Source organism: Blennius ocellaris (assembly GCF_963422515.1).
Source record: "Blennius ocellaris genome assembly, chromosome: 6".
Classification (NCBI taxonomy): domain Eukaryota; kingdom Metazoa; phylum Chordata; class Actinopteri; order Blenniiformes; family Blenniidae; genus Blennius; species Blennius ocellaris.
This window is the reverse complement of record NC_137655.1, coordinates 8,688,393-8,714,822: the sequence shown is the minus strand read 5'-3', so window position 1 is coordinate 8,714,822 and position 26,430 is coordinate 8,688,393. Positions and strand designations below refer to the sequence as shown.

At 41.2% G+C, this 26,430-nt stretch overlaps 2 protein-coding genes across 2 annotated transcripts in view; one reads left to right on the top strand and one right to left on the bottom strand.

The window, feature by feature from the left end:
- Nucleotides 1–95: 95 nt before the first annotated feature.
- map3k19 (mitogen-activated protein kinase kinase kinase 19) lies at nucleotides 96–17,073 on the bottom strand (the record flags this gene model as incomplete). The annotated part of the gene is made up of 17 exons (XM_080498144.1): nucleotides 96–228; nucleotides 1,053–1,261; nucleotides 1,613–1,865; nucleotides 1,982–2,220; nucleotides 2,601–2,705; nucleotides 4,153–5,315; nucleotides 5,715–6,411; nucleotides 6,570–6,604; nucleotides 6,699–6,853; nucleotides 7,300–7,422; nucleotides 8,116–8,203; nucleotides 9,447–9,495; nucleotides 10,482–10,657; nucleotides 11,775–11,890; nucleotides 12,089–12,249; nucleotides 13,487–13,681; nucleotides 16,891–17,073. 17 exons carry the CDS (start codon nucleotides 17,071–17,073, stop codon nucleotides 96–98), a joined length of 4,080 nt encoding a protein of 1,359 aa, XP_080354270.1.
- A 99-nt stretch (nucleotides 17,074–17,172) lies between these two features.
- Nucleotides 17,173–26,430, top strand: part of ramp1 (receptor activity modifying protein 1) — a 58,360-nt gene continuing 49,102 nt past the window's right edge. Inside the window, exon 1 of the mRNA XM_080498654.1 lies at nucleotides 17,173–17,235. Within this exon, the coding sequence (XP_080354780.1) occupies nucleotides 17,178–17,235 (58 nt within the window). The 5' untranslated portion in view covers nucleotides 17,173–17,177. The remainder of the gene's footprint in view (nucleotides 17,236–26,430) is intronic.

Sequence of the window (26,430 nt, the reverse complement as noted above, 5' to 3'; positions counted from 1 at the left end):
AGGATACATACCAAGCCAGTCATTGGATTTACTGCAGCATTGTTACAAATGAATTGTAAGGTGGGATAGTGTTCAGTCACTCTTCAGTCTCCGTCTTAGCCACACAGTCCTTCGCGGTGACCACAGCAGCTCGTAAACTGTGTTTCCCAAGAGTTCATGTCTGTTTCTCTTTGTGGGACGAAGGAATGCTTCAGAAGCTGGGTGGCACCAGGGCGCAGTTTCTGGTTGCTACAGAAAGAAAATGAATCAAAGTCAGAGAAAATAAATGGTAAAAGTCACATTGATCAAATGGGGGAGAGATAAAATATTACAATATGACAAGTGATTTAATGAATGTGAACGCTGCTTGTATTGAACAAAGTCAGTCGATACAATTCCATTCTTTTTTTGTGTCAACACCAACATTGAGTTTAAAGGCATCTGCCACAGCATTCTTGTCCCTAACCATCCTGTACATCTTTTGAGATGTTTGAAGCTTTGGTACATGTACACAGTATCCTGTGTAAGAGAATCCTAACTGAAATCGACTAAGAACCTAAAGTGGTGAAAACCACTTCAAAAGGTAGGTCACCAAGCTCAGTCCTGATAAATCCAGTTAACATTTTTTCTTAAAAAAAAAAAAAGGCTTTAATATGGGTTCACTGGGCTGGAGGGCTTTTTGCAAAAACATTGTTCTCAGTAGAATATTCTACTGTAAATAAAGCCTAATTTAGTTTACTTCTTTTTCTTAAATGGAGGTAAATAAAGTAAAAGGGTATTGTAAAAGTTGTTTCAATATATCTTTAAATAATGACACTCTGTTGTGTTTTGACCTGTTCAATACATTAAAAAAATCCAACTTAAACACTTTAATTCACAAAATGACTGCTTCCAAAGCAGTCATATCTTTTAAAAAAAAATCAATAGTTTATGTGACACTCTGAATAATTATCAGAAAGCAAAAACAGATGCCAGCAAGTGTTTGTTAAATGTCTACCAGCAGATTGTGCCGTGATTTCATCAAATAAACTTGGGGCGGGTTTTAGAGCTCCCTCATATCGGAGGGTACGCACCTTGTCAAGCAGATTTTCACAAAGTCCTTGGCGTCGTCTGAGAAGCTAACGGGTAAGGAGGGCATCACTCCTCTCTGAGCCCCAATGTAGAATAAGGCAGCCATCTTGTCCATGTGTGCCAGTGGTGGTTTTCCCGTGGCCATTTCAAACACTGTGCACCCCACGCTCCATATGTCGGATTTTCTGCCATATCCTGTCTCATTGATGACCTGAGACATGAAGAAATGTAAATGGATTTTAATGGACTTAGTTTGTAATGCATTTTACTGCTTGAGCAATCTTAACATGCTTTAATTCTTCCCCACGCTGCGATTTTAACAATCTTTAGTAGTCACAGTCTCTCACACTGCGGAAGGCAAATGTAAATAATCATGTCTGCAGGCTGTACAAACGCGCGCTGACTCGTAGCAAGAATGTGCTGCGTATTGAAAAACGTTGTGCATTGGAATTGAACAACATCAAGTCTACAAACTCAGCCACAGCCACCCTGTAGGAAAAAAACCCAATAATCACTAAAAGACGAACACCAAGATTATTGGGTGAGTGGCATGGATGTATACCTCAGGAGCCATCCAGTAAGGGGTTCCGTGAACTGACTTCAGTAGATCTCCACTGTTGCTCGCTGTGTGATTCACACAGCTGAGACGTCTTGCACACCCAAAATCTATGAGCTTAATGACTCCAGTTGGCATCAGCATGATGTTGTTTCCCTTCAAGTCTCGATGAATGACCCGATTCAGGTGAAGGTAAGCCACCCCTTCAAGGATTTGTTCAGTGTAAAGAGCCAGGACTCTCTCAGGCAGTGGACCGAATCTGAGGTCAGCAGAGAACCGTGTCATTAAGGTATCGAAACAACATTTGACATGTCACACTTTTTATTTCAAATTAGGTGAGCTCTTCTCAAAGGGGTTAAATTATGACAGGCCAACCTGTGAAGAATGCTTGCAATTGATCCTCCTGGAACGTACTCCATGAAGATGGACACCACATGCTGACGGAGCGACGTCCCTTGGAAGCCTACGATGTTGATGTGGCGAAGGTTTTTGAGCAGCTCCACCTCCCCCTGCAGACGATTGTATTCTTTCTTTGCAACCTCGGGGTCGGAGGTGTCCAGGCTCACCTGCTTCACAGCTATCAGCTGGCCCTGACTGGTCAGGCCACAGTAAACCTGGTAAGAAAGCAGAGTTAGTGAAACATTTAAACCTGCTGTGACAAGAAAGCACACTTTGTTAAACCTCTTAGGGAAATTACTTTCTATTAATAGTTAACCTTAACTAAACATGCTGGGAGCAGTGGGTTGGGGCCATAAGTCAAGAGCCTTGCTGATGTTAGCCTGTCAGCAGTGGCTGTCAAACCTGTGAAAGTCTAAACGTACACTTGCTTCTCTACCCGCTATAGCCGACCTGTTAGTCACTACAAAGATATCTGATAGTCAAGTGATCTACATAGCAAACTAATCTAAAATAGGAGAAGAATTGAGTCATGCAAAATATTCATAAATTCTCTAAGATTTAGGGAGTTTGAGTAATTTGAAAGTAGTGTACATACCGTCCCGTAGGCACCTCTGCCAAGTACTTCACCCTTTGTCCATGCGATGGAGTCATCCTCAGCAAATCCGGAGCCAAACAAGGCACCGCAGTCTGTTGAAACAACCTGCAGAAAATACACAGAATTATAATAAAGACACACCACTAAATTGTTGTTGAAAAAGGTAATTCAAGGTGCTTCGCTTTTGGTGCAGTAGATTGGATTGAGTTGAGTTGGGTATACAGAAAAAAAAAGCAGTTCTACTAAGACAGAAACCAGGGAATTTACTGATATGAACACAATTAGAACATCAGGAGTTTGTCACTTCCGCCGTGTTGGGTCAAGCGGGAAAAATTACTTTATTTGTATTTTCTATTAAAACAATGTCTTACATTAAAAAAAAAAAAAATCCTCCATGACATCCTAAAGAGCTGTTAGTTTCATGCATATTACCCCAGAAAAACACTTTGTTCTCAGAGTACTGGTGTATTGCACATTTATAGGTTTTGTAAAATTTAAATGTTTGGCAGAACTTTCTGTCATAGGTTTGTTTGTAGTATGAGGCATCTGACCCCATCACACATGCAGTGAGTAAATGTATGACAACCTTGTCTTTTGCTTGTGTGAACTCCTTCCCACAATCCCTATCCGAACCACAGATTGTATCCTTCCCCACAGTCCACTTACCCTCATGGCAAAACCGACTTTGTTATTATATGTGTGTTGGTTTTTGCTCCCTGTCTCTGTCCTATCCTTTTCTCTTTCTACTTGGTGTTTTTCATTTGATCATTGCTTATGCATGCCCAGAGATGACTGTGTTGTATGAGGTGCTATATAAATATAATTGAACTGAATTTAATTAAAAACACAGTGGTTTGTTGTTGTTGTTTGTTTTTTGTTTTTTAATCCATTTTGCTTAGGTAAAACCAAAAACTTATCAAAGCTCTCACAAGCAAATATGTCACAACCATATTCTGCTTTCAAGGGAGACTTTCCACTGCGAAATCTACAGAAAAAATGTCTGTACTCAGACTCAGAAACACCAAGACCTCGTTCTTATTTGTCACCAACATCCTGTGCTCACTGCACTCTCTCATCGTCCTTATTCAGAATACCAAATTCAACACCATCTACCTCTGTGTGCTCCTTGATTGACAACCACTGGATTTAATGTTCTCAATGAATCTGTCTTTGGTCTCATCTTCATCGTGGCTCTCCTCCCACTTGGCCACTTTTGACAGAAACATCTTGTACAGGCCCATTGCTATAAACATGTTTTTTTCAGCACCATTCAGACACAGAGCTCTACATCTTCGCCACACCTACTTTTACCTCCGACTCGCTGTGACTGTTCACAGGACATTAAATCCCCTCGACCTCGACATTGGCTCTCAAACAAAAGTTAATTGATTCTCCATCATCCTCAACAACTCATCTGTTTGAACCTCTTCTCGGGCTAGCAGTCATCATCAACAGCATTCTTTCTTCGGCTTTCCAAACTCTAATGGAGACATCACCTAGTCCTTTTTCTACATTTTGAATAATTGTTATAAAACTTGTTTTTCTTGTTTACCTCAGGTAATGGATTTTGCCGAGACACTGGATCATCCCCTTGGTTGGACTCCTCCCTGCTTGGCTCTTGGTTTTCTGATAGCTGACTCACAGATATGGCCCTTTCATCCAGGGAGATCAGCTCCTCTGCCAGACATTGTAGAAGGTCTTCTGTCAGCGGCCCATCTCCAACTTCATCCAGAAACCTCCGGTAAACAGGTGATATCGTGGTATTGCTGCTGTTGCTGTCTGATGTCCACGTGTTTATCTTTGGTTGTTGAAGACTTTGCGGTACTCCAGACTCGGGAGCTGATTGGTTTTGACTTTCTGGTGAGGGTTTAACTACCATTTCCTGCACATTTGTTTGTATGCAGATAGAATTCTTAGCTTGGGAAGATGTTTTCAGTGCAATCATGGTGTTGTCAGGCGATTTTGATGTTACAGTCCCATGTTTAGACTCATGTATAGTCGATAACATGGACATTTCTTCCTCGTCATAATCACTCTTTGGACAAATACCAACATCCTTAACAAGTGCTAACTCAGGCTGCACAGTGCTGATATGCTTTGTTTTACGATCGCCCTTTTTTGACACGGGCATGAGGTGTGGTTTCATCTTGGGAGGTACAGGTTTTGCTTTGCTTTTATTAGAAACCACCATACCCTCTCCTGGGCTTCTCCTCATCTTACTCTGTGTTGGTTTCAGCAGCTTGTGTTTGACTTTGCTGATCTGCTGTGGTTTCCTTGGCGAAGCTGATTGTACTTGTCTTTCTTTGAGCTTCCCACAGGAGCTGGAAGCTCGAATGTTATTGTAAATTGGACCTGCAAACATCTCATAAATGGCAGGTCCATCATCTTCACTCTGCATCTGCTGAAACATGTCTTTATAGGTGATCAGGTCCACAGCAGATTTAGACCTTAGCGTATCAACAACAACATTGGGTTTCTTCTCCTGCCTGGCACCTTTTAGCTCCCTAACTAGTGCGTAATCTTGTGTGTTGTTGCTGCTCTGCTTATCAGGATGCACTCGTTTGCTCGGTGAATAGTCGATGGCTTTCTTCTTGGGGGATGACGTGTTGGTGTTGTAATGAGGGCTTTTTGCAGGTCGGATCTTCGATTTGACTTTGGCTACAGCACTCTCTTTGCTAACAACTAGCTCAGGGCTTTTCCTGTTTTTATTTTTGACTTTGGAAGACAGAGAGGGGTACCTTGGATAACCTTTCGACTTGTTCCCATTTGGTTTATTTTGATTTTTCTGTGATAGTATTTTGGGGTATTGATTAGATTGAATACTTGCCTTCTGTTCAGAGTTTGTGTCGGTTCTTTTTTCATTATTGTGGGCATGCTTTAAGGCTTCGAACGTGGTCTTAGACAGATTGAGGCTTGCAGTTGCTGTAAAATATGGAGCTTTCTGCACAGTAGTGCTATTTGTTTTCGTCTCATCCATTGCACTACAAACAATAGTTTTTTCCAGCTGATGTTTGTCAATACAAAAATCTGTTGTCTGTTTCAGAGGCTTTGATATGTTTCTGTACTTCCAATCTGAACACGCAATGGAACCATCTTGATTAGAATTTAAAGTACAGTGGCTAATCTCAATTTCAGGTGTTGTGGTGAGGTCCACACTCTCCTCTTCCTCCTCGGACTCAGATGCGATAGGTTGTACATAGTTTCTGGTTTCTCCATGAGGCTTTGCAGCGTCTCCTTTTTGTACACAATCCACCATTTTCAAGGACAAGCTGCCAAAGGATTGTTTTGTAAAATTCACATTTGTGGCATTGTTTTCACAATAAGCATTTGTGGCTGTTTCAGTGCTCCCTCCTCCCTCATGAGATGATCTGTGAGCCAGTTCATCATTACTGATCCTTGGCTGATCTCTAAGATGCAGCCTTTTCTCTCCAGCAAGATCAGTCATGGAGGATCCCATATCCTGCAAATGCTGTAAAAGAATGTCCTCTAAAGGCGTTGGATTGCTATGTTCACAAGCAGTCTGGTCACTCCTGTCAGAATCTTCATCCTCAATATCGATGGAACTGTGGCTGCTGGTGCTGCTGGATCTAGTTCCCTCTCTGCCAGCCTTGGCAATCAGAGGGCTGTTGTGTGGACTGCCCCAGGAAATCCGCTCTCTCCTCAACCAGGTCCTGGAGCACAGGGAGCTACGAGAGATGGGCTTCAGGGGAACATGTTGCTTTAGCACTGGCAGAGCTATCGTCTCTCTGGGCCGGCTGTCCAGCGGTGCCAGGAGCTTCGGTGTCCGGGGATGAAGAGCTGGTAGGAGATCCTGTGAGAGAAGCCGAGACCCAATCGTTCATTGGTCATGAATGATGACCAATAAGGTAAACAATTTTGTGGATGAAAATATGTATGACGGAAGCTGCTAAGTATTACAGTAAGTATATATTATGTGCAAATATAAGAGGGCCTCTGGTTGAAACTCACATTCACTTCAGTAACATTGTTTTGAGAGCCCAGACCTGCAAATGAAGGCAATTGCAAATTTAAAACACAAAGATACAACACATGCACAACATAAAGTTCTACACATATATGAGCTGTAAATACACATACGGGTCTGGACATGTGCTCTGGCCTGCATCATGGTGTTTGAGCACAGCAGGGGTTCCATGATGCTCGGAGCTGATTGGCTGAGCTGGCTAGACTCAGCTACAGACAGCAGACAATACGAGGGAGTGGATGCGACGACCACACTTCTTGTTCTCGGCCTAACGATGAAAGATAAAGATCAGAACAAGACTTTCTTTCATGTGGAAATGCTCACCGTTTCAATGGCAAAACACATTTACTGGACCTTTTTTTTTATTATGATGAACATATATTTCTGATATTCACACTGCTCTGTATTGTCACAGTGAACTGTTTTTACATGAATGTTGTGCTTATACCTAAAATTAGGTTGCGTTTTGGATTCAGAGCCAAGCCAAGCCAATGCAATGAAATTATATTATATAAAGATCAGTCATGTCAAGTCATGTCATACTTTTAGCCTAGTTTTTTTTGGACATTTCTGTGATTTTCTGTGAAGTGAAAACAAGTGGTGACGAAAACAATAGACTCTTCATTCATCAATACTTTTTCGCTCTCTGTGCATCTGTCGTCAAAACTCTGTGTTATAAAATTGGTATATAATGAGTGAAGCCATTGTGAGTACCTGTTTGCAGGAGGTATTGGTTGGCCAGAGGTCTTGGCACTGAGTAATCCAGGAGACAGTGAAGGATCCACATTGCACCAGTGTCCACCACCGTTGCTCAAGCTGGGCAGGGACACGCCTCTGCTAAGACAGCAAAACACAAAAAGAGTCACAGGATGGATTATGCTGTAACAGCATAAAGTTAAGTGGTTGAGTTTTGTTTGTATTGGACTTAGCAAAAGCCTCTTTTATTAGATTTTATTTTATTTTTTTATTTTTATTTTTTTACATCTCTCCTCATTTCTGTAAGCTGGTCCTATGAAATTAGAGACCAGCTCAAAGACTATTATTCTTCTCAGTGAGCTTGGCCTTATGGGAGCAGCTCGTAACAGACAATGGGCTGATTCACCGAAGCCCTCTCTCTCCCTCCCCTGTGTGTAACCTGTTTGGGTAGAACAGGTTGTCCTCTGGACACGGTGACAGGTGCCTGTGTCCAGGTTCCTGAGTGTAACCAGATACCACCCATTCTGCTGCCAGTGTAAAAAGTAAGGTGCATGTGTTGACCAGCAGTGTACTGTGTGTACATGAGACGGGTGTTTGAGTGTTAACTGTACACACACATACTGTTTGGGTGTACACAACTGCTTCTGGTTGAACAGATGTACATGTGTTGATGGGATCTGTTACTGTCCGCTCAAATTATTTTCTGAATCATAGGTAACGCACACAAAATATTGTATGTGTGTGTCTATGTGTTGTCTTAAACATAGCCAGCCAAACATGAACATCTGTTCGGGGGACAATGAGTGAGAGAACGTGAGATTTCTGTGTTCCCACCTGTTCCCCCTCTCTACATGATGGTAGGATTGCCTGATGTCTCTCAGCGTTTCCATGGCGTTTTGGAAACAAGAGGGGATCTCCTTATCTGCTCCACACACAAACACACGTTATTACCCAAATCAGTTCCAAGTGTACCTCATTCAAGTGTATTGGTCGAGGAATATATATTCTGTATTTGCTAAAACTGACATTGAGGCTGCTGGAACACGTGTAAAATAACGTATTGACAACAACAAGCTCACAGAACAAATTCAGCTAAAATGAAAAACCATGAATGGTGTGATAATGGAATGAATGTACTTTCCAAGCACATATTAGATTGTTTTTATTGCTCATGTATTTCAACAACTGACATCCCTAATATCCATAATTTCATCTGAAAAACAATAGAAATCCCAGCGACCAACCCAAAAAAAGCTGCTTGGCTTGAAACAAAGCTGCTGCCTGACAGTATGAGTAATGAGAGCCTCTCAACACACTCTAATACAGTACAATCATTGTGTCTCAGTCTGGACATTGTGGAACATTTGCAGCTGTACTACAGTATACATACTGCATAAATGTGCCAACATCACGGAAATCTTCAAAAAAATCTTCAAAAAACAATCTTACTTCAGGTACTGACAGCTGAAGTCCCTGTATAAATCGACTGATGATAGTTTTGGTTTGTCGCTTTGATTATTGACATTGAAAGAACTCTACCCCTTTACAACAAAAATATTTAACATACAACTGAAAAAAAGAATCATATTACAACCAGTCAGTGCTCATTTAAAGGAAAACTTTTACCTGTTTCTATGCCTGCTGATCCATGGCTCCCTCATGTTCAAACCACTCTTTCATTCAGGTTTCATTCTGAATAGTTTCTCTATCATTCTTCATCCTGATCCCCTTGAACTGTCTCTGTGTTGCTCTCCCTGGCCATCTAATCAACCATTTGGATGTGGCTGCAGACAAAGTTTCTGCAAGGTGGATGTAACCCCTCCTCTCCCGCCACGCCTCCCTCAGTGCCCCCCCCCCCCCTCCAGCCACGATTCAGTAAGTGGTTTGATCTCATGGCCCTTTTGGGGATACGGAACATTTGGTCTCTCATGTCAATGTCAAAAGCCTGACAGTGTTTTGAGTGGCGAGCTGGCACCAAATGAGACGTTAAACACTTGTAAGCATCTTTCTTGTATTCCTTGAGTGTTCCTTGTATATTGAATTGCTCTTTAAACATTAAAAAAAAAAAAATCATAGTCACATCTGTAAACCTGCTTTAAAAGACAATATCACAGATTCAATCATTCCAGATCAACTAAAAAAACAAAGTTCTCAAGAGCTTTTACCTTGGCTGAGCTCTTTCTGAAGGTCCGATGGAGGAGGGCACGCTGCAGACTAGAAATGGCAAAGGTACTGTTAGGCATCAATGGCATGTCACATTTTCTTTTTCATCTTAAGAAGCTCTTCAAGATGCCAGAATTATGCTGTAAATTTATGCTGCAAATGTTTCAAGTTCAGTATAAAATATAATATCATGTTAATAATAATTTCATATTAACAGGTTCTTATATTATCTTTTATTTTTTCTTAATTAAAGGGGATAAAATATTAAAAATCACAATGAACACAGAAGCTTGTTTTTGGGGGTAAGTCATAAAGAAGAGATAGGCTGCAATTTTGAAATGTATACTTTTCTTTTTTAAAGACATTTCAACTGAGTATAAAACAAATATAAGAAAGACAAAGTAGAAATCTAAATAATAAGCTACAGTGGACAACAATAAGTGATATGCCCAACCTTAGTGACCTCCTCATTCAAAGTACAAATGTCTGTGTCGTTTTACTGTGAATGTGCCACATGAGTACACGTGAGGACTCGGTGTCTCATGGGTACTCTGGTGTCCACATACTTCTTTTTACCCACAAACCACCTGCTCTGTCTCTCGTGCTAACCAGCTGCCTGCTCGTCCACATTGTCCACGTTGTGGGTCTCATCTGTTAGCGACAATATGGCAGTAGAGTGGCTCACATGCACACACACACACACACACACACACACACACACACACACACACACACACACACACACACACACACCACTAGTGCACATATTTATCTTGTGGGTGACCACTTACTGTTAGTCTAAAAGTGTGTTTGGTCTGTTTGTTAATTGTGTTTACTTAAGGACAACACCCACGCACACACAGAATTCCATTTGACCTTACTGATTTAATACATCCTACTTTTTTTCTTTCTTTTCTTGTCGGTGTCACCAAGACATTTTCTCATCCATTAGCATTAGTAGTGTGAGATTCTTTTTTAATGGAAAGTTCTTTATAAATAAAATGTGTTAGTATTATTGTGAACATTATCTCTCTTACCCTGGTGTGGTGGTGAGGTGTGGGGGTGTGTGGATTGTTGGGTGTCCGCGCCGGAGACACCGCTGTCGACTGATGAGTATAAATGCTCTCAATGTCCAACTCTATGTCCAAATCTCCGAACTCTGAGTCCAGGTCCAGGCATTTTTCCAGGGCCGGAGGTGATATGGGGACAGCATCTGTTCGAAATAGAATAATTGATGTTAAGATTGAAACCTTCCACATTGTACTTGCATACGATGAAGGAAAACTTCAAGTGTTTCCTCCCCATAAGGAGACCACCAAATCCACGCCTGGGTCCACACCCCTGCACTCTGCCCTGTTTACACAGGGTGGGGGGAATAGAAGCAGAAAAAAAAAGCATTAAAGCAGCTTCTTTTCCCTTCCTGTTTTTTTCATTTCACCTTGTTTCTATATCGCCATCCTAAACATAACACTCTTAAATGTTCTTTGCTCACACAAACAAACAAGCCTTTCTTATGGCTGCACACATGACTGCTGGCTTTCACTGCCACTGCAGAGGGATTACTCAGGATTATGAATTAACTTGGTACGTTTGTTGAGTGTATTATGTATGTAGGATAGACAGCAAAACAAAGTGCAAGTGGCCAAACTCATTCACACGGACAACATACAATACCTTTGTTGATGCACAAATGATGACATTCAAGATCAAATGTAATGCATTTGCAGAATAAGAAATAAATGAATAAGAATGATGATGATGATGATGATGATGATGATGATGATGATGATGCACTGCCACCAAGTGTTGGGCGAGCCTGCACCGAGCTGCAGGGATAATGCAGCAGTAGATAAAGTCTTTGGGTCACATGGGGACACCTTCTCCCAACATGATTCTTCATTTTGATTTTGGTGAAGGAGTCTACGTATATACTCAATAATGGAATTATTCTGACACAACTCTAACTTCAGAATTCACTCTTTCCCAAAGGGGAAAGTGAACAACACTCCCACCACTCCACAGCACTGCCTGCATATCTGGAAACACATACCACAATCTTACCTAAGTGTAATGGTCTATTGATTCACTCTTTTAACATGATCTGTCTAGAAACAGGTTGCTAAGTCACAAATCTGTCCCGTGAACATGCTACAGAGGTGAGATGCATATTTTAGGGCCATGCAGGGGAGTTTGCATTTTCTTTAAATTATTGGTTTTCTCTAGACATAGTAGTTTCACAATCCAATCATTTGTACTGTGGAAGGACTATGGTTACAGTAATCTGAAAGAAATGAATGTAAGTCAGTGAAAGAGTGAGCGTTCGTGCATACCTGTGTGATCTAGTGCCTCAGTCAGAACATGCCTGATCTCATCACTCAGACAGCTGTTGATGGTAGCAGCATAGTGCAAAGCAGAACAGCCGTGGCAGTCTTCAATCTGTGGATCACTGGTTGAGAAAAAAAAAAGGGGGGGGGGGTGGAGGGGGAATCAGAAGAAACAGGCACAAGCTCATTCTTTATGCTCCTCAGAGAACATCAGTAGAACATCATGTTTCTCGCTGAAGTATTTTTATCGCAATGAGTTCATTTTGACATAAAAGTAGCTGTGTGTTCATGCAGCCTGACAGTTGTATGTGTTTTCTTACGCAGCAAACCCCAGAAGTTCTCTGATGACCTCCACAGGTCTGTATTCCCATTGCAGATGTTCCACCAGACTCTCAAACAGGTCCACGTCCCTGACAGCCAGCATCAGGGCCGTCACACCGTCACTGTTTGGAGCGTCCACATCCACCACATCTGTCTGAACCTGACACGTGGAAACACACAGAACAGAGACATGAGTTACACCTCACTTAGTGACATCTGGAAAGTAATCATGCAGAACATGGTTTTTGCAGATAAAATAACGCCCTCTGGTGGAGGGATTGCTGTGCCACAGGTGATGCTGATGGCATCATTCATAAGAAATTAATCGAGGAGTAATACAGGGCCAACACATCATCAGTTTGAGTAAAGAATTAGAAACTCATATTTTAAACATAAAGGTGCAAGAGCTCATAATCGCATCGTATTGTGGTTTTCTTTGCAATGGCACCTGTGGATGGATATCATATTTCCTGCAACACAAGGTAACAAAAGAACACAATAAAGCTGGCAGGCATGTTTGTTGATCTGGTAACGATTCAGATATCATGTTTATGATCGACTGTTCCATGATGTAACTGCTCATAATATGATCTCACAATGTTGTGTTTTTCTCCCTCACACAACCAATATTTGATTTAGGTCGTATGGAAATATTTCATCACTTGTTTCTTTCTTTTCTCATGTAGGTGTGGATATGATCACAGTTACAGTCCCATTATCATGGTGAGAGCAGAAAGGGAGATGTTTTTGGTCAAGAGGCAGATGGAGGAAGGATGAGGTCTGTCACAACCAATAATGTGTCACAACCAACCTGACAATAATTTAATAAAATAGTACTATACCCATTTAATTTTTGATTAACAAAATGCACCAAAACCAGCAACAAAGAACCTTTCATTTCCAAGCAATGCTGTTTTATTTATGCATTATTACATGATCAGCTGCGGTTATTACATCATGATGCCTTCAAATAAATGGCAGTTGTATCATGTAATAACTTATTTCACTAAAGGCAAAATGATATTACAATAATTGATCAAATATCCTTCTACATGGTTAGCAAGTTATTTTGTTATTGGACTACATGATGTGAGACGTGCAATGTGCTGCATGTTTGTAGTTCATGTGTGAGTTTTAGTCTCATTGGATAAGAGTTATATAGGTATACTTAGAATTTAGACTTGGCTTGAAACGCTTGCTTTAATCAACATATATAGTACTGTCAAACATTTCATCCTTCCCTGCATTAAAAATAATTGTAATTAATACACATAAAGTGTATATCTACGACTGTTTGCAGTTATAAAAAGCATGTGTTATTCCTGTTGTTTGTCCAAATTCATGTGGGAAATGCACTGACTCTGGCCTGGGAATTGTGTTTGTGCGTGCAGACTCACCAGAAGATGCTGTACGGAGACGAGGTCTCCCTGCCAGGCCGCCTGCAGCAGCTGGACCTGCGGGGGCAGGTGAGGCCTAAACATCCACCTCAGCATTTCCCCCCGGAGTTCAGGGGGGCTTACATGGAACGCTGTGTGTCGACTGCGGTTACACAAAGTCACATCGACCTCTGTCCTCAGAAGCTGCTGCACCATCTGCCACAACAAAAAGTAGCATTAGTAAAAACAACCTTTATATTTGGTATATTTAAATACAGTTCATTTCATGATGACACTTTGTAAACATGGTAAGGAAGTATTTTTCCAGGTGTGATTGAATGACTCAGTGTCTCTGGAGTTTCATGTGAGTCACATGCTTGTTTTGAACATGGACTCCCCGAGAGATCACGGCGGAGTTATGTTTACAGCAGGTTTTCAGTCATGTAAATCCCACATGCACACCAAAGCATGTGATCATTTTTTAAAAGGAAAAATACACTACGTCACACGATGGGATTGTTTTGGACAAAGTTCCCCTGGAATATTCCTGTTGCATCTGCATACCTGTTGGGTCCTTTACAATCTTACTCACCCCTCACTCATGGTTGCATTTTACACCGGGATACCAAATTCTATCAATGACAAACATAAAAAAATGATTTACCTCAGTCGTGCCCTCACAACATGCACCGATAAGAGAAGCACATCCTCTTTCCTCATCGTCCTCTTGTTTCACCACTCGAAACATCTCTTCATTTTCTTCATCCAGCTCTTCTTTCTGCTCCTCATCCTCATTTTCTCTCTTCTTGCTCCCCTCCATAGTTCACCTGTTCCAATCAGGCCTATGTGAACAGAATAAAAAAAAACAAACAAAAAAAAAAAACCCAACCAGGAGCTTCTGAACAACAATCCAGACAAAACAGAGCACTAATGCATCCAAACAACTTCAGTCAGCTCAGTGTTTTCCTGTGTGTGTGTGTTTGTGTGGTTTTTACTGTGACGTCAACCTTGTAATGGTGATGATGTAAGTCCCTGGTGATCGGCTGGTCCCGGAAGAGGTAACGCACAGTGCACATCATCAGTGCTGATGTATTGTCACTTCTCACATTATTATCTATCAAATGCGCTTCCACACTAATAATGCTGCATGTGTTGGTATGCATGCAGGGACTCATTATTGACACACGGACACCGTATATTAGTCATTGAGACAGTTCAATGGATGAAGAGTCTGCTGCAAACAATTAATCGAGAAAATGCTCTGTACAACTTGCAAGTGAACTTTCTCTGCATCAGTAATCTGTTGTGTTACTTCTCAGCAGCTCTAAAAGAAGACATCAAATAAAATGTTGGAATGTGTCACTCTTTACTCACTGTGGTTTGTCCCAGCCTGGTCTTGCTAATTCAGTTTCTATTCTTTTCCACCCTTCTGTGGTCATTTGACAAGCAAACCTCAACCTTTGATCCTTTTCAACAGACTCTCCACTCGAGTGTTCGTCTTTCTTTCTTCTTTTTTTTTGGTGCTGCACGCCTCCTGCTCTACGTTTACACTTGGTAACCTTGGAGACAGTCACACAGACAGGCCGGGCAGGCAGGGCTGCTTTTAAAATGGCTAGGGGCAGCCCCCTGTCTGATATTAACATGGAGTGGGTCAAGACTCAAAGCGATTAAAAAAAATAAAATATTCCACGAACCCCTGATAAAATGCCAGGATTTGTGTTTGTCCCATAGATTCTTTTATTGATCAACCCTTGAGATAAATCACTCTTTAAGTGATGTTTTGATGCTCATTACTTGATGTTGGCTTTGGATAAGATAAGGTCAGGATTCCACAGTTTTGCTCAGCCAGGTGGATTATTGAGTAGTTTTCTACGAACAAACCACTGATTGAACGATTGTTGAGTTCATTGATCCACAAGTGAACTAAATCTACAATTACACAGGAGCAAAACATACAAGAGTCCTACCATACACAGTATAATTTATTTCACTCATCCATTTGGTTTAATACGACTTCTCAATCATCATCATGTCTCAATCTAGATGATCTCAAACTTGAATTACAACTAAAATTTTTGTAAACATGACCGTTTTATATCATCACATCAAAATGACATTAACTGTTCTAGGCAGCTGTTGGAGTGGAAAGACAGTTTGTCATTAATTTGTTGTTGCCTTTAAAAGTGATTCACCTGCTCAGAACCGGCAAAGTAGTATTAGTAGACCAGTACCAGAGATAAACGTCCAGCTACCACCTGCACAAAACTAAGAATAGCACAATTGGCATCCACGTCCCCAAACTGTGCAGCCCGTGATCCTGTTCCCATAATTAATAAGATATTGGTTTCCCAGGTGAAGCTAATTTTATTACATCACTGTTTATCACATTGGGAATTTTACCAACTCTCTATGTGGAAAATTACAGACACGCAATTAGTTATTTCAATAAAATACTTGTCATCATTCTTATAAATCCTTGTGTCAGATGTTCTCTAAAAATAGATTGAGATTTCTAGGCCAACAATGATCAAAGTAATTCACTTGTATAAATCAGGCAATTAATAAACTTATTGTCCTCCTGTATCACTTCATAGTGCCAGTAGATGGCGGTGTGGCACAATTCTGCACAATTAAATCCTGGACCAGCACAGAAATTAAGTCACAAAAGGCGTAGTGTACCTCTGTCACAGCAGTCGCTCCCTCCCCAGGTGAACTGCGCCACTCGGACGCAGGCCATGACGCACAGCGTGCTCCTTTCCTCGGCTTCAACAGAGTGAATGATCAACACAAAAGTTTTCCTCAAAGTTTAGGTGTTGTGTAAAAGCCATGGTGAACTCCTGCGACTTTTGTGAATTGCACGGAGTGATTTGGCTCCTGCAGGAGCACTTGAATACACTAAAATCAATCTGTGTTGATTCCATGTTCTGTTTAATGTGTGCTATCGTCACAGTTTCAATAATTTTTAATAAAGGGTTATTATCACTATGACCATCATTATGACTGATATATATGTATTTATTTGTTAACGAAGTTAACTGAGTCTGTCAGTTCTTTTTTTAAACTTTATTGTCTCTGTCCCTTTGGGCGCAATGGGGTATCCAATCAGCCAATGGAAATGTGCTCATGCGTCCGGTGCCACCTCCTCTTCCCTAACTCGGCGCCTCGCCTCCTCTCCCGTTCCCGCATTGTAGTAAGTTTGGGTCTGCCTGCCTGTCCCGTATCATCCGCGAGCCGTGTCCTCGGTAGAGGCAGTGAACCCAACCCTTTACCCGCCCCGTCCCAGTCCGGCGCGTCCCGTTACGCACATCTCACATTCCAGCAGCGCTCACTCCACATCACGCATCTTCTCTAAGCGCAGTCAGAGGTCTGATCACTGTGTGTGGGGGGGAAAAAAAGCTTTTACTCCAAAGTTTTTACTGCCGGACATGTCTCGTGTCCGGATGACGTGTGGCCGGTGACAGGAAGACTCGGGGGAGTTCGAGGTGCAGCAGGAACAAGGACGAGTCTTGGCTCTCCCCCGAGCACTTTGCGCAAGGTGATCCATTGGAGGCTCCTGTGGTGACTGATCGACCGTGCGGCTGCGTTACATGGATCTCTAACCAGCACATCACTTATAATGTAACACAGCCCTCTTTGAGCGCTTGTTAATTCTCTTTCGGATCACTTCCCTCCTGAAAACTTGAGTCAGTGGATCGTTTGGAGCGTGACCAGGATGGGCTCGCACACCGGCGCAGCTCTGCAGAAACAGGCGCTGCTGTGGTTCGTCATAAGTGAGTCTAAATAAACTCTTTCTAATAAAATTATAGTTTTTCAAATGTGCAGTCTAATGCGGAAAATGTCACAAAATCCATCATTCATGCTTGAAAATTAGTTGTGAACAAGTGGAGTAAGAAATACTTTGTGGAGGCGTATAAACGGAAATTCACTGTATCTCTCTCCTCCAGTTTCGGAGCTAAACAGAATAACATCACTGTATATTTACTTAATATTTTAAATCAAGTTTGTGGGCTTACAGTGCCATCTATTTTCCAACGCAGAAACTTGTTAACATAGATTAATATATCAATGATACAAATATATAATAATAATACATAATATGAATAACATTTATTCCAGGATTAATAAGGGAATCTACCAGTCTGGAAAGTAAATGTAATGCTTGGTTAAAAATAAATAAATTGTGTATTTATTGATCAGTAGTCCAAAGGGAATCTCTTCTATAGGCAGAGTTGTGTGTTAATCATACGCAATGATAATGGTTTAGGAAAACAAGTCATCAGTTTGTATATTTCCATCATCCATATCCGCATTTCGTAAATATAAAAACGACTCTTTTCTTTCCGAGACACCCTTCTGGAGTCACCACATTGATTTATGTGATCCATATTTTTGATTTTGCACTAGTTTGACACAAGACACCCTTCCTGGGCTAATCTAAGCTGCTGGGGGCTGACTGCCCTGCACCCTGTGGTGTCCAGTCACCTTTGGGACGGGAACCATCAAATTCACAGTTGTTAACTTACCTTGTTGCCCCCACTGTTAATAAAACTATGTATAAGATGATTGTACTATTCAAATGCAAGCATAGAATAATTTTTACAAGACTATAAGTCTGCAGAAATAACTGAACAACTCCCTAACCTCACATCAGTGTTGTAATAATTCTGGTTTGCCTGCTGCTACAAGCTGACCCGGTGACACAGTAAAATCTCATCAGGCACCAGGTGTAGAGAAAAAAATACAAAGTGACAGACAAAATGCAAAAAATAAAAAGGGAAACATCAGTCTAAAACAACTTTGAAACTCAGTTGAAAGTTTTATTCTTCTCAGTGTAGTGATACAAGAGGAGTTAATAGCAGATTATTAACACAAGCACAAGTTAACAGTAAATTAATAAATGAATGAAGACATACGTAGTTGTCAGTAAAAGTTGCTTCCAAGGTTCGTAATAATGATTACAAGATTTTTAAGAGTTTTTTTTTCTTTGATTTTATAACATTTCAAATATTTTCTCACCTTTATCAAGGATGTCAAGTTCTGGAGGACCAATAGTTTTTTTAATGTCTGCTTTCTCCAGGTCCAATGGTTGCAAAATATACATTAAGACTGTCTCTCAAAGCAAAGATTCCTACCGAACAAACTGCTGACAGGAATAAAACAATAATAAGCAACAGTTTTAATAATGGATGAGTCTCAGGCAAAAAGTGTTTAATGGAAATGCTCGATCACCCTCTGTCACTGATGATGACCTCGGGGTGAGCAGCAGAGCTTGAAACACATAAGTGGTCTGCAGGGCACATTAAAACTTAATAGATCCAAGATATAAGAAGGTGCCAGGTCGTATAAAGCTGTATAAGTGAGATTAAACAGGGAGCCACGTTAAAGATGTGAGAACCGGGGTGACGTGTTCGTCTTCTGGACAAAACACAAAGGTCTGTAGGACAACTTTTAGATTAGCTGAAGTAGAAAATAAAAATTGCATGTTTGTCTGAGCTGAAAAAAACAAAAAACAAATGTTATTTATAAAATACAACTTAAACGTGCTTGCCGTTGTTTGTCTGAGTCTGGAGGGGTATTCAAAAAAGATGATTTGCTCTGTTTTAACTTGCTTAAGACTGTGATTATATTCACGTCAGGAACCTTTTATCCAAAATAACTGAAGAGTTCAATATCTGGCAGCTCTTCAACATTACCGTGTGAATTTGATGCTCCATGTTACAAATCTACGTATGACACTCCAGTTAATCTTGTGTGTGATTAGAATTCCTCTGTATAAGTATTTTGGTATTATTTCCTGTTGTCATCAAGTCATAAACAGTCTAGGAGTTATTGTTATGTGAAGTACACATGGCAAACTCTGTCATCAGCAACTGAATAAGTAATATAAGCCTTAATATAAAGAACTTTAAGAGTCCAGTTTTCCACAGAGATCACCACTTGGAGTTAATTGCATGAGTTTCATTTGGCTATTTGGCTATTTATTTCTTCAACTTTTTATTGTTCACAATCTGATAATTTCTTACGAGAAGAATGTTTTTCACATTGAGTCATTGTTCATTTTAATGAAATTACAGTCTGTTAATGAAGCAGGATTAATTGGGAAACGTATTAGTGACTGTACAAACTGCAGAGGGGCTCTACATTGACTAGCATGTACATTGTCACACACACACACACACACACACACACACACACACACACACACACACACACACACACACACACACACACACACACACACACACACACACACACACTAACTGAAGAGTGAAAGTAGCGGCTGAGGAGTGTAAATATTTCAGGATGTTATGTTGAATGCAGCTCCTTAACTACTGATGTATTTAATGCACAATGAAAAAAGCAAAACAAATCAATATTCTGCCAAAATAATAAAAGCACCAGCAGAGAGTTTGAAAACTTTAGTTGCCTGATCCCATAGCTGACTGCAGGGAAAGGCAGAATTAACCCTCTCCGCATTGCACCCCCTTCTTAGGTCTTGCAATCTTCTCAGAATCTCTACTATTGATCGCTGTAATGCTTGGTTATGTTCGATAACTTCCTCCACTGACACTCCATGGTATCGCATTCATTTCATTTGGTGCTTCTGGGAGCTCAGCGCTCCACACACTCCATTGGTGAAAACATTAATTTATGCCAAATCCCTCATTAATGCTGTTTGCGTGTGATGTTGTTACTCATAGTATTGATTATGTTGATCACCTAAAACACATGCAAAGTGAATGAGCGATGTATATTCGAAACACACCTACATACAGCCACATTCATACTGAAAATGAATTTTAGAGTGAATCATTAACCTCAAATGCACGTTTTTGGGACCGTGGGAGGAAACCGAAGAGAAAACCCACACATGCACCTGGAGAATATACAAACTCCACATAGGAAGCCTAGACTTAAACCAGGGATGTTCTCACTGTCACTGTGGGGGGAGGGGGCACTTAAAGCTTTAGTAAGCAGAAGCCTGTGATGTTGCATGTCAGGAGGTTTAGCTAGATTTACAGTGCAAGTAATAACAATTAGTTGTCTTATCCAAGGTAGGACATTTCATTCTCTTGAATGCAGGTCCACCAAATTTTGTTTTTTTCTTACAGAGGAATAGCCCTGGGATGCTGACTCGACAGATAGGGGAAATGACTGATGCTGCACCATCATGTTCAAATGCTTGAAAACATATATTGAGCTAATAATTATGTAATGAGAGTGAAAATAATTACCCTCTCAACAACCATTACTGAGACCAATAAGCAGATACACACTCAGGCCCCGTTTATACTACAGCTACTTTTTGAAGACAATATCTGTTTACCTGGAAACAGCAGATATGCTGAAAACGCTCGTTTTTAAGTAGGGCCACTATTGGGTGCTGATGTTTGTTTTTGCAATGAAACCACACACACGACAGCCATTGACAATGGTGTGTGCTTAGACATTTCTTATGGACAGACAATGGAGTTAGATTGTTTTTACAGTGACTCTCAACCATGAAATGACCAAGTTCCAGGAGAATACGGACTCTGAGTCATGACACTATGGAGGCAGACGTCCTTGTAATTATCCATCTCCTCCTGCGTATGTATAAGGAATATTAACTACCACCGTGGTAGGCGTGCACAAAAGTCGCATTTCAGAAAAAAATGGAGATGACATCGGAGCATTTCCAAAAAGTCCCACCGTGGGAGCATTTCTCAAAAATTAGTCATGGCTCCCATCTTCCATGGCTTTGCTCGTTTTGGACCAAACCATTTTGGCTTGTGGCAGCGAAGCGTTCATAGCGACACCGCTTTTTGATCCTTCGACGTCGGCTCTTCCTATCACTGTGAAGCAGAATTTACCAAGCGTAGGGTTGTTCACCCACTAATAGGGAACGTGAGCTGGGTTTAGACCATCGTGAGACAGGTCATTTTTAGCCTACTGTTGATGTGTTGTTGCAATAGTTCTCCTGCTCAGTACGGGGAAAAGAGGGGGAAAACAAAATCTTTTCAAACTTAAAAAGCACAGTTTTTTTGTTGCATATTACAATTCATTTAGTCTATACCTGTCTTGGAAGTAATAACTGTATATCTTTCCTCAAGAACAGCAGCTCCTTCTAAACCTCCTCACAGAAACTGAAGGAAATTCTGTCAGAAGTGGATCTCATGGATCACTTAGCTGACTGGAATGACTTTGTTCCATTCGGTTCAAAGGTTCACGCATCACATTCATCGGTGATGGAGTGCATCACTGTTCATCCCTGACTCCTTGTTGGTGCACACGTACATTCACAGCACTTGCACTTTTAGCCTCAGAAGCTGGTTCAGTTGACTTGGCTTCATTTCCTCGCCTCTTACAATGGCACAAACCATTAAATGTGTTACTCTTCACTGAACTGTAACCTGAACCCTGTTTGTTTACCCCAAACTAAGCGTTTAGGCATTGTGGAGGCCCACAATAATGGACTCACTGTCCTCACTGTGTTCATCACACTAGTTATGAAGTTCTCTGAGGAAGAGAGAGAGAGAGAGAGAGAGGAAAAAAAGGAAAGCGTGGCTGTGACGGAGGTGCTCGGGGAAACTTCCGCTGTTCTCTCCCCATTGTTTCCTGTAACAAAGGCTCCATGTAGGTGTTCTATAGTTACAAAGAGCGAAAGTCATGACTCATTGCAGCAACACCAGGTTGCAGCTTGTTACAGTTTCATCAAGTTCCCTTCTCAAATAGCATTTTCTAAAAATAAAGCTTGAACTTTTTTTTTCTACTCTTCGAGACGTCTAAATAATCTAGTGGTTCATTCAGCCGTCATTTTACTGTTACGGGTTCTGAAAGATTGATAGTTGACTCGATAGAGCACAGAAGTCCTAAAAATAAGTTTCTTTGACTCTTGTTCGCCTAGAAATCGTTCAATATTTTTCACATGGCAGTGAGCTGATTTTGTTGCTGTCTTTATGTGGTTGAATTCCAGGTTTGAATCCACAAGTATACCCATATTTGGGGCTTGATTTGTTGACATGGCGTCAAGATAAGTACTGGCCTTTAACCTTTCTTTTTCTGGGACAGAAGCAATTACTACATCTCCGTTTTAAGTTGTAAAAATTCTGATACATCCACTCCTTAGTCACTTTAACTTTTCTAGTATTTTTTTTGTTTGTTTTGTTCAGAGAGCACAGAATGAATGATTCTATCATTCCTCCACTGAAGGGATTCACACAGGGAGAGGCTGTGATCCGCTCTATGTGACACGATCGTCATTAATCCGACAGCTCATGACTGGTTTGAATCAATCGGAAAACATTCAAGTGCAGTTAAAAACTCAAACTCATGACATAGTTGGACTTTATATCCGGCAGACAATCAAACTGGTTTAGAAAGTTCTTGCCGACTGAACGTTGAAGTCCAGACTGGATGATGAGAGGGTACCTGTTCAGTCCCGGAACACAAAGACCGCAGGGCCGGTTTTAATATGGCTGAGTCTCGGGTAAAGTTTTAATCAATTTCCTCGTACAGAATGAAAGCCTGTTATAATGATATTTTTAATCATATGTGGCTTTAGTCAGGCTCAACTGGGCTTTTAGAATTCCACTTGAATAAGAAACCTGTTTTTACTTTCTAGTCTGTCCTAATAAATTCTTCACATGCCTTCCTTATGGACATATTACTTGCTGGTGCAATCTGTTCTCCTACTGACCATCCCACTGATCCCAGTTCGTCTGGGATCAGTGGGATGGCCATCATGAAACTCCAACAGTTCGAGTTTCTTACATCAAAGGGATTATTGAAGCGCACCACTTCACGTCCCCGATTACACATTTCAAGTGTGAACAGAAAACCTTTGTTGTTTTTCATGACAACGGTGATCAGAGTCACAGAAAACGCAACTTTTTTAAAAACTGCTGTAAATAACAAATAGTTCTTGTGCTCAACTAAATGGACAATGACAACAATGTTTGCCTCCACAGTGTAGTGACTCCCAGTCCAATTTCCCTGGGTCTTCGTCGTCTGTTGATACGAATGTCTGTGTACTCGCCATTGTTAATGCTTTATAGCGTATTGCTCTCTGCGAGCATGTGTGCGTGGTTTTATTACCTAAACTATCAGTCGGGCGTCAGGTGCTTGAGTATCCACTGAAACATTGTTGGCTGATCTACTGGGTGATAGCCGATCAAAAACAATAATTAACCAAACATATTTTAATGAATTCTTGTAAAAACTGTTGCATGCTGACTCAATCCCCAACCTCCCGGAGTGTAGGGTGAGCGTTCTACTGCCAGACTACAGTGGTTACATGCGTGACAGGTAGTCTTAAAATGCTTTCTGGCTCCTTTCCCTCTTACCCGGCCGAAATGGGCCAACACCCTCTCTGGGTAGTTATCTGGTCTCCGGAGGGCTTCATGAAAACTCATTTTGTTTGAATCAGATGTGGAGAGCAGAGAGACATCAAGATCAGGCAGGGAATTGGTCCTTGAGGATAAAGATTGAGAACATGAACACCAGAGAGCAGAGAAGAGTGAGGAAAAAGATCAGTGGTGGACACAGTGCCTCGCAGATACATTTCCAGACGTCTGTGATGTTGACACCAGAGATTACTGTCTTAATTCTTCTGGTCGATTTTAGCCCAAATCCTTAGTTAAGCTCTCAACTGTCTACAGAATACAGACACATACTGTGGCCATTGTAACGGTACTCGGCTTTTGGCTTTCTGGGCTGTACCCAGACGCAGAGCGTATCTCTGGTGTGAAGGACTCAAGGGGACGTTTTGAAGAAGCCTCATAAATCATCAGGGGCAGGGTGGGGGCACAATGAGGGCTACAATTGCTCTAACAAGACAGAAAGAGATAAACGAGGGAGGAGGAGCAGGGTCGTGAACGTTTTAATAGTGCTGATATATAACTGTGTCCGTGTGAGTGCTGTGCGTGTCCATGTGTGTTTGTGTGCATCCCGTGCGACAGACCCACCTTCTGGGCTTCAGCTAATTAGATAGATGGTGAATGGGGGCAAAAGGAGGAGAGGAAAACTTACCATGACCTCATCCGGTGAGCCAGGTTTTTTTTTTTTTCTCATATTGTTATCTAATATTTACATGTAGTATGAGAAAACTTCCCTTGTGAGCAATTCTCTCACTTTAATTTCCTGCTGAGTCTTCCCCATTCAATGAGAAAGCGTGGATAACGAAAACTATCAACACTCCCTCATGATCAAGTGAGATGCTTTTAAGGAGCAAAGCCCGGAATAAAGAAATTCAAATAATGAATCGATGCACTGCACTGAGTGTTTTTAAGGTCTGCCCGTAGAGAAGCAAAATTAGTTTACAGCGCAACAATCAATACAGGCGAACCAAGAGGAGAGTGTTATCCTCTCTTCATTCTTTATTTATACGGCCGTTTTATTACTCCGTACTCATTCAAGGGGATTAGTGAGCATCAAGGCTCAAGCATGTGATCAGAGGTTATAAAGCAGCTGTCATACATGCTTTATTACAAATATATTATACTGTGTGTGTGGGTGTGGGTGTGGGTGTGGATGTGTGTGTGTGTGTGTGTGTGTGTGTGTGTGTGTGTGTGTGTGTGTGTGTGTGTGTGTGTGTGTGTGTGTGTGTGTGTGTGTGCAGCCACAGTTTACTTCCTCAATTCAATTACCGTAACACACACCCCAATAAAATGTTTATAATGAGTGATTTTGTGTAACTGCCTCAGTAATGAACGTTTTATTTACACTTTTAAATCATCTTTAAGCATCACAATCTCTTTTCGAGGGTACTTGTGTGAGAGGTGTGTCGATAGTAGTGTGTATGTACAACAGAGTCTGTTGGTTTTACTACATTTTTCCATTATAGGAACAGAATCATGGACACGGTCATGAATCTTCCCTTGAAGATCCAAGACGCTTTCGCCGAGAAACAGCGCGCTGATTTTACAGTTCATTTATCTGGGCCGCTGCTCTCACATATTACATTTAACCTTACATAACAGTGACATAGTGAGCCCGTCGCTGCGGTTCACTCAACCAGTGCATCAGGCTGGAATCTTATTTTGAAGATGTTTTTTTTTTTTCCCCTCTGCATCTTCTGCTTCATGTGATGGCGTGTCAAAGTGTTTGTGTGTGAGATCCAAGACCACAACATCCAGGGAGCAGGGTAGAACGTCACGTAAAGCCAGCAACAAGCCACAGCGGGATTTATCCAAACATTTATCCAAGCAGGCTGGTCAAATAGTAACACGTTGGTATTTATAGCAATGACCTGAGGGACGAGTGGTGGAAGCATGGAGACGTACAGGCTAAGTGCAATCAGAAGCCGTCTCTTCACAGTCCTGAGTTGATCAGTTGGAGCAGTTTGTGGCTTCTGGGCTACAGTGGAGGCCAGAAGGTGCTTCACTAATATCTTATGTTGGATCCAATGCACGGTTTCCACGGTTGAGGCATTTGTAGCTTTACCGTGTGAATGAAAATGTCAGTCCACTGGTGGTCATCTCATTTAATATAGTCCAGACGAGACATCGGGATCTCTTCTCTTTAAAGAGCCATTGAAAAGACGAGCTGGTTTATGAGTCTGTTTTTAAGATTTTAACTGGGAACTAATCACTGGGTAGAATGAATCAAAATTATTCAACCTTGAACACTGCACAAATATTTTGATAAAAACGATGCCCTGTGACAGACTGGTGACCTGTCCAAGGTGTATCCTGCTCTCGCCCACAGTAGACTGGGATTGGCTCCAGCATCCATGGATGGATGGATGGATGGATGATGGATGGATGATAAAGCTGCAAGTTGTCTTTTGTCCAGAAAGGAAGGGTCTCAAAACAATTGAATGAAGCAGTTTCTATTTGAGAGCATGAAGTGATGAAGCTGCATGGAAAAGTCGACCAAACCAGTCCAGTTTGACCACATTCACTTACTGAGACATTAATTTGAAATACTCATTATACTGTAATTTAATTTGGTGTAATTTCAACATTTGTTCTGCATCTGTTCGG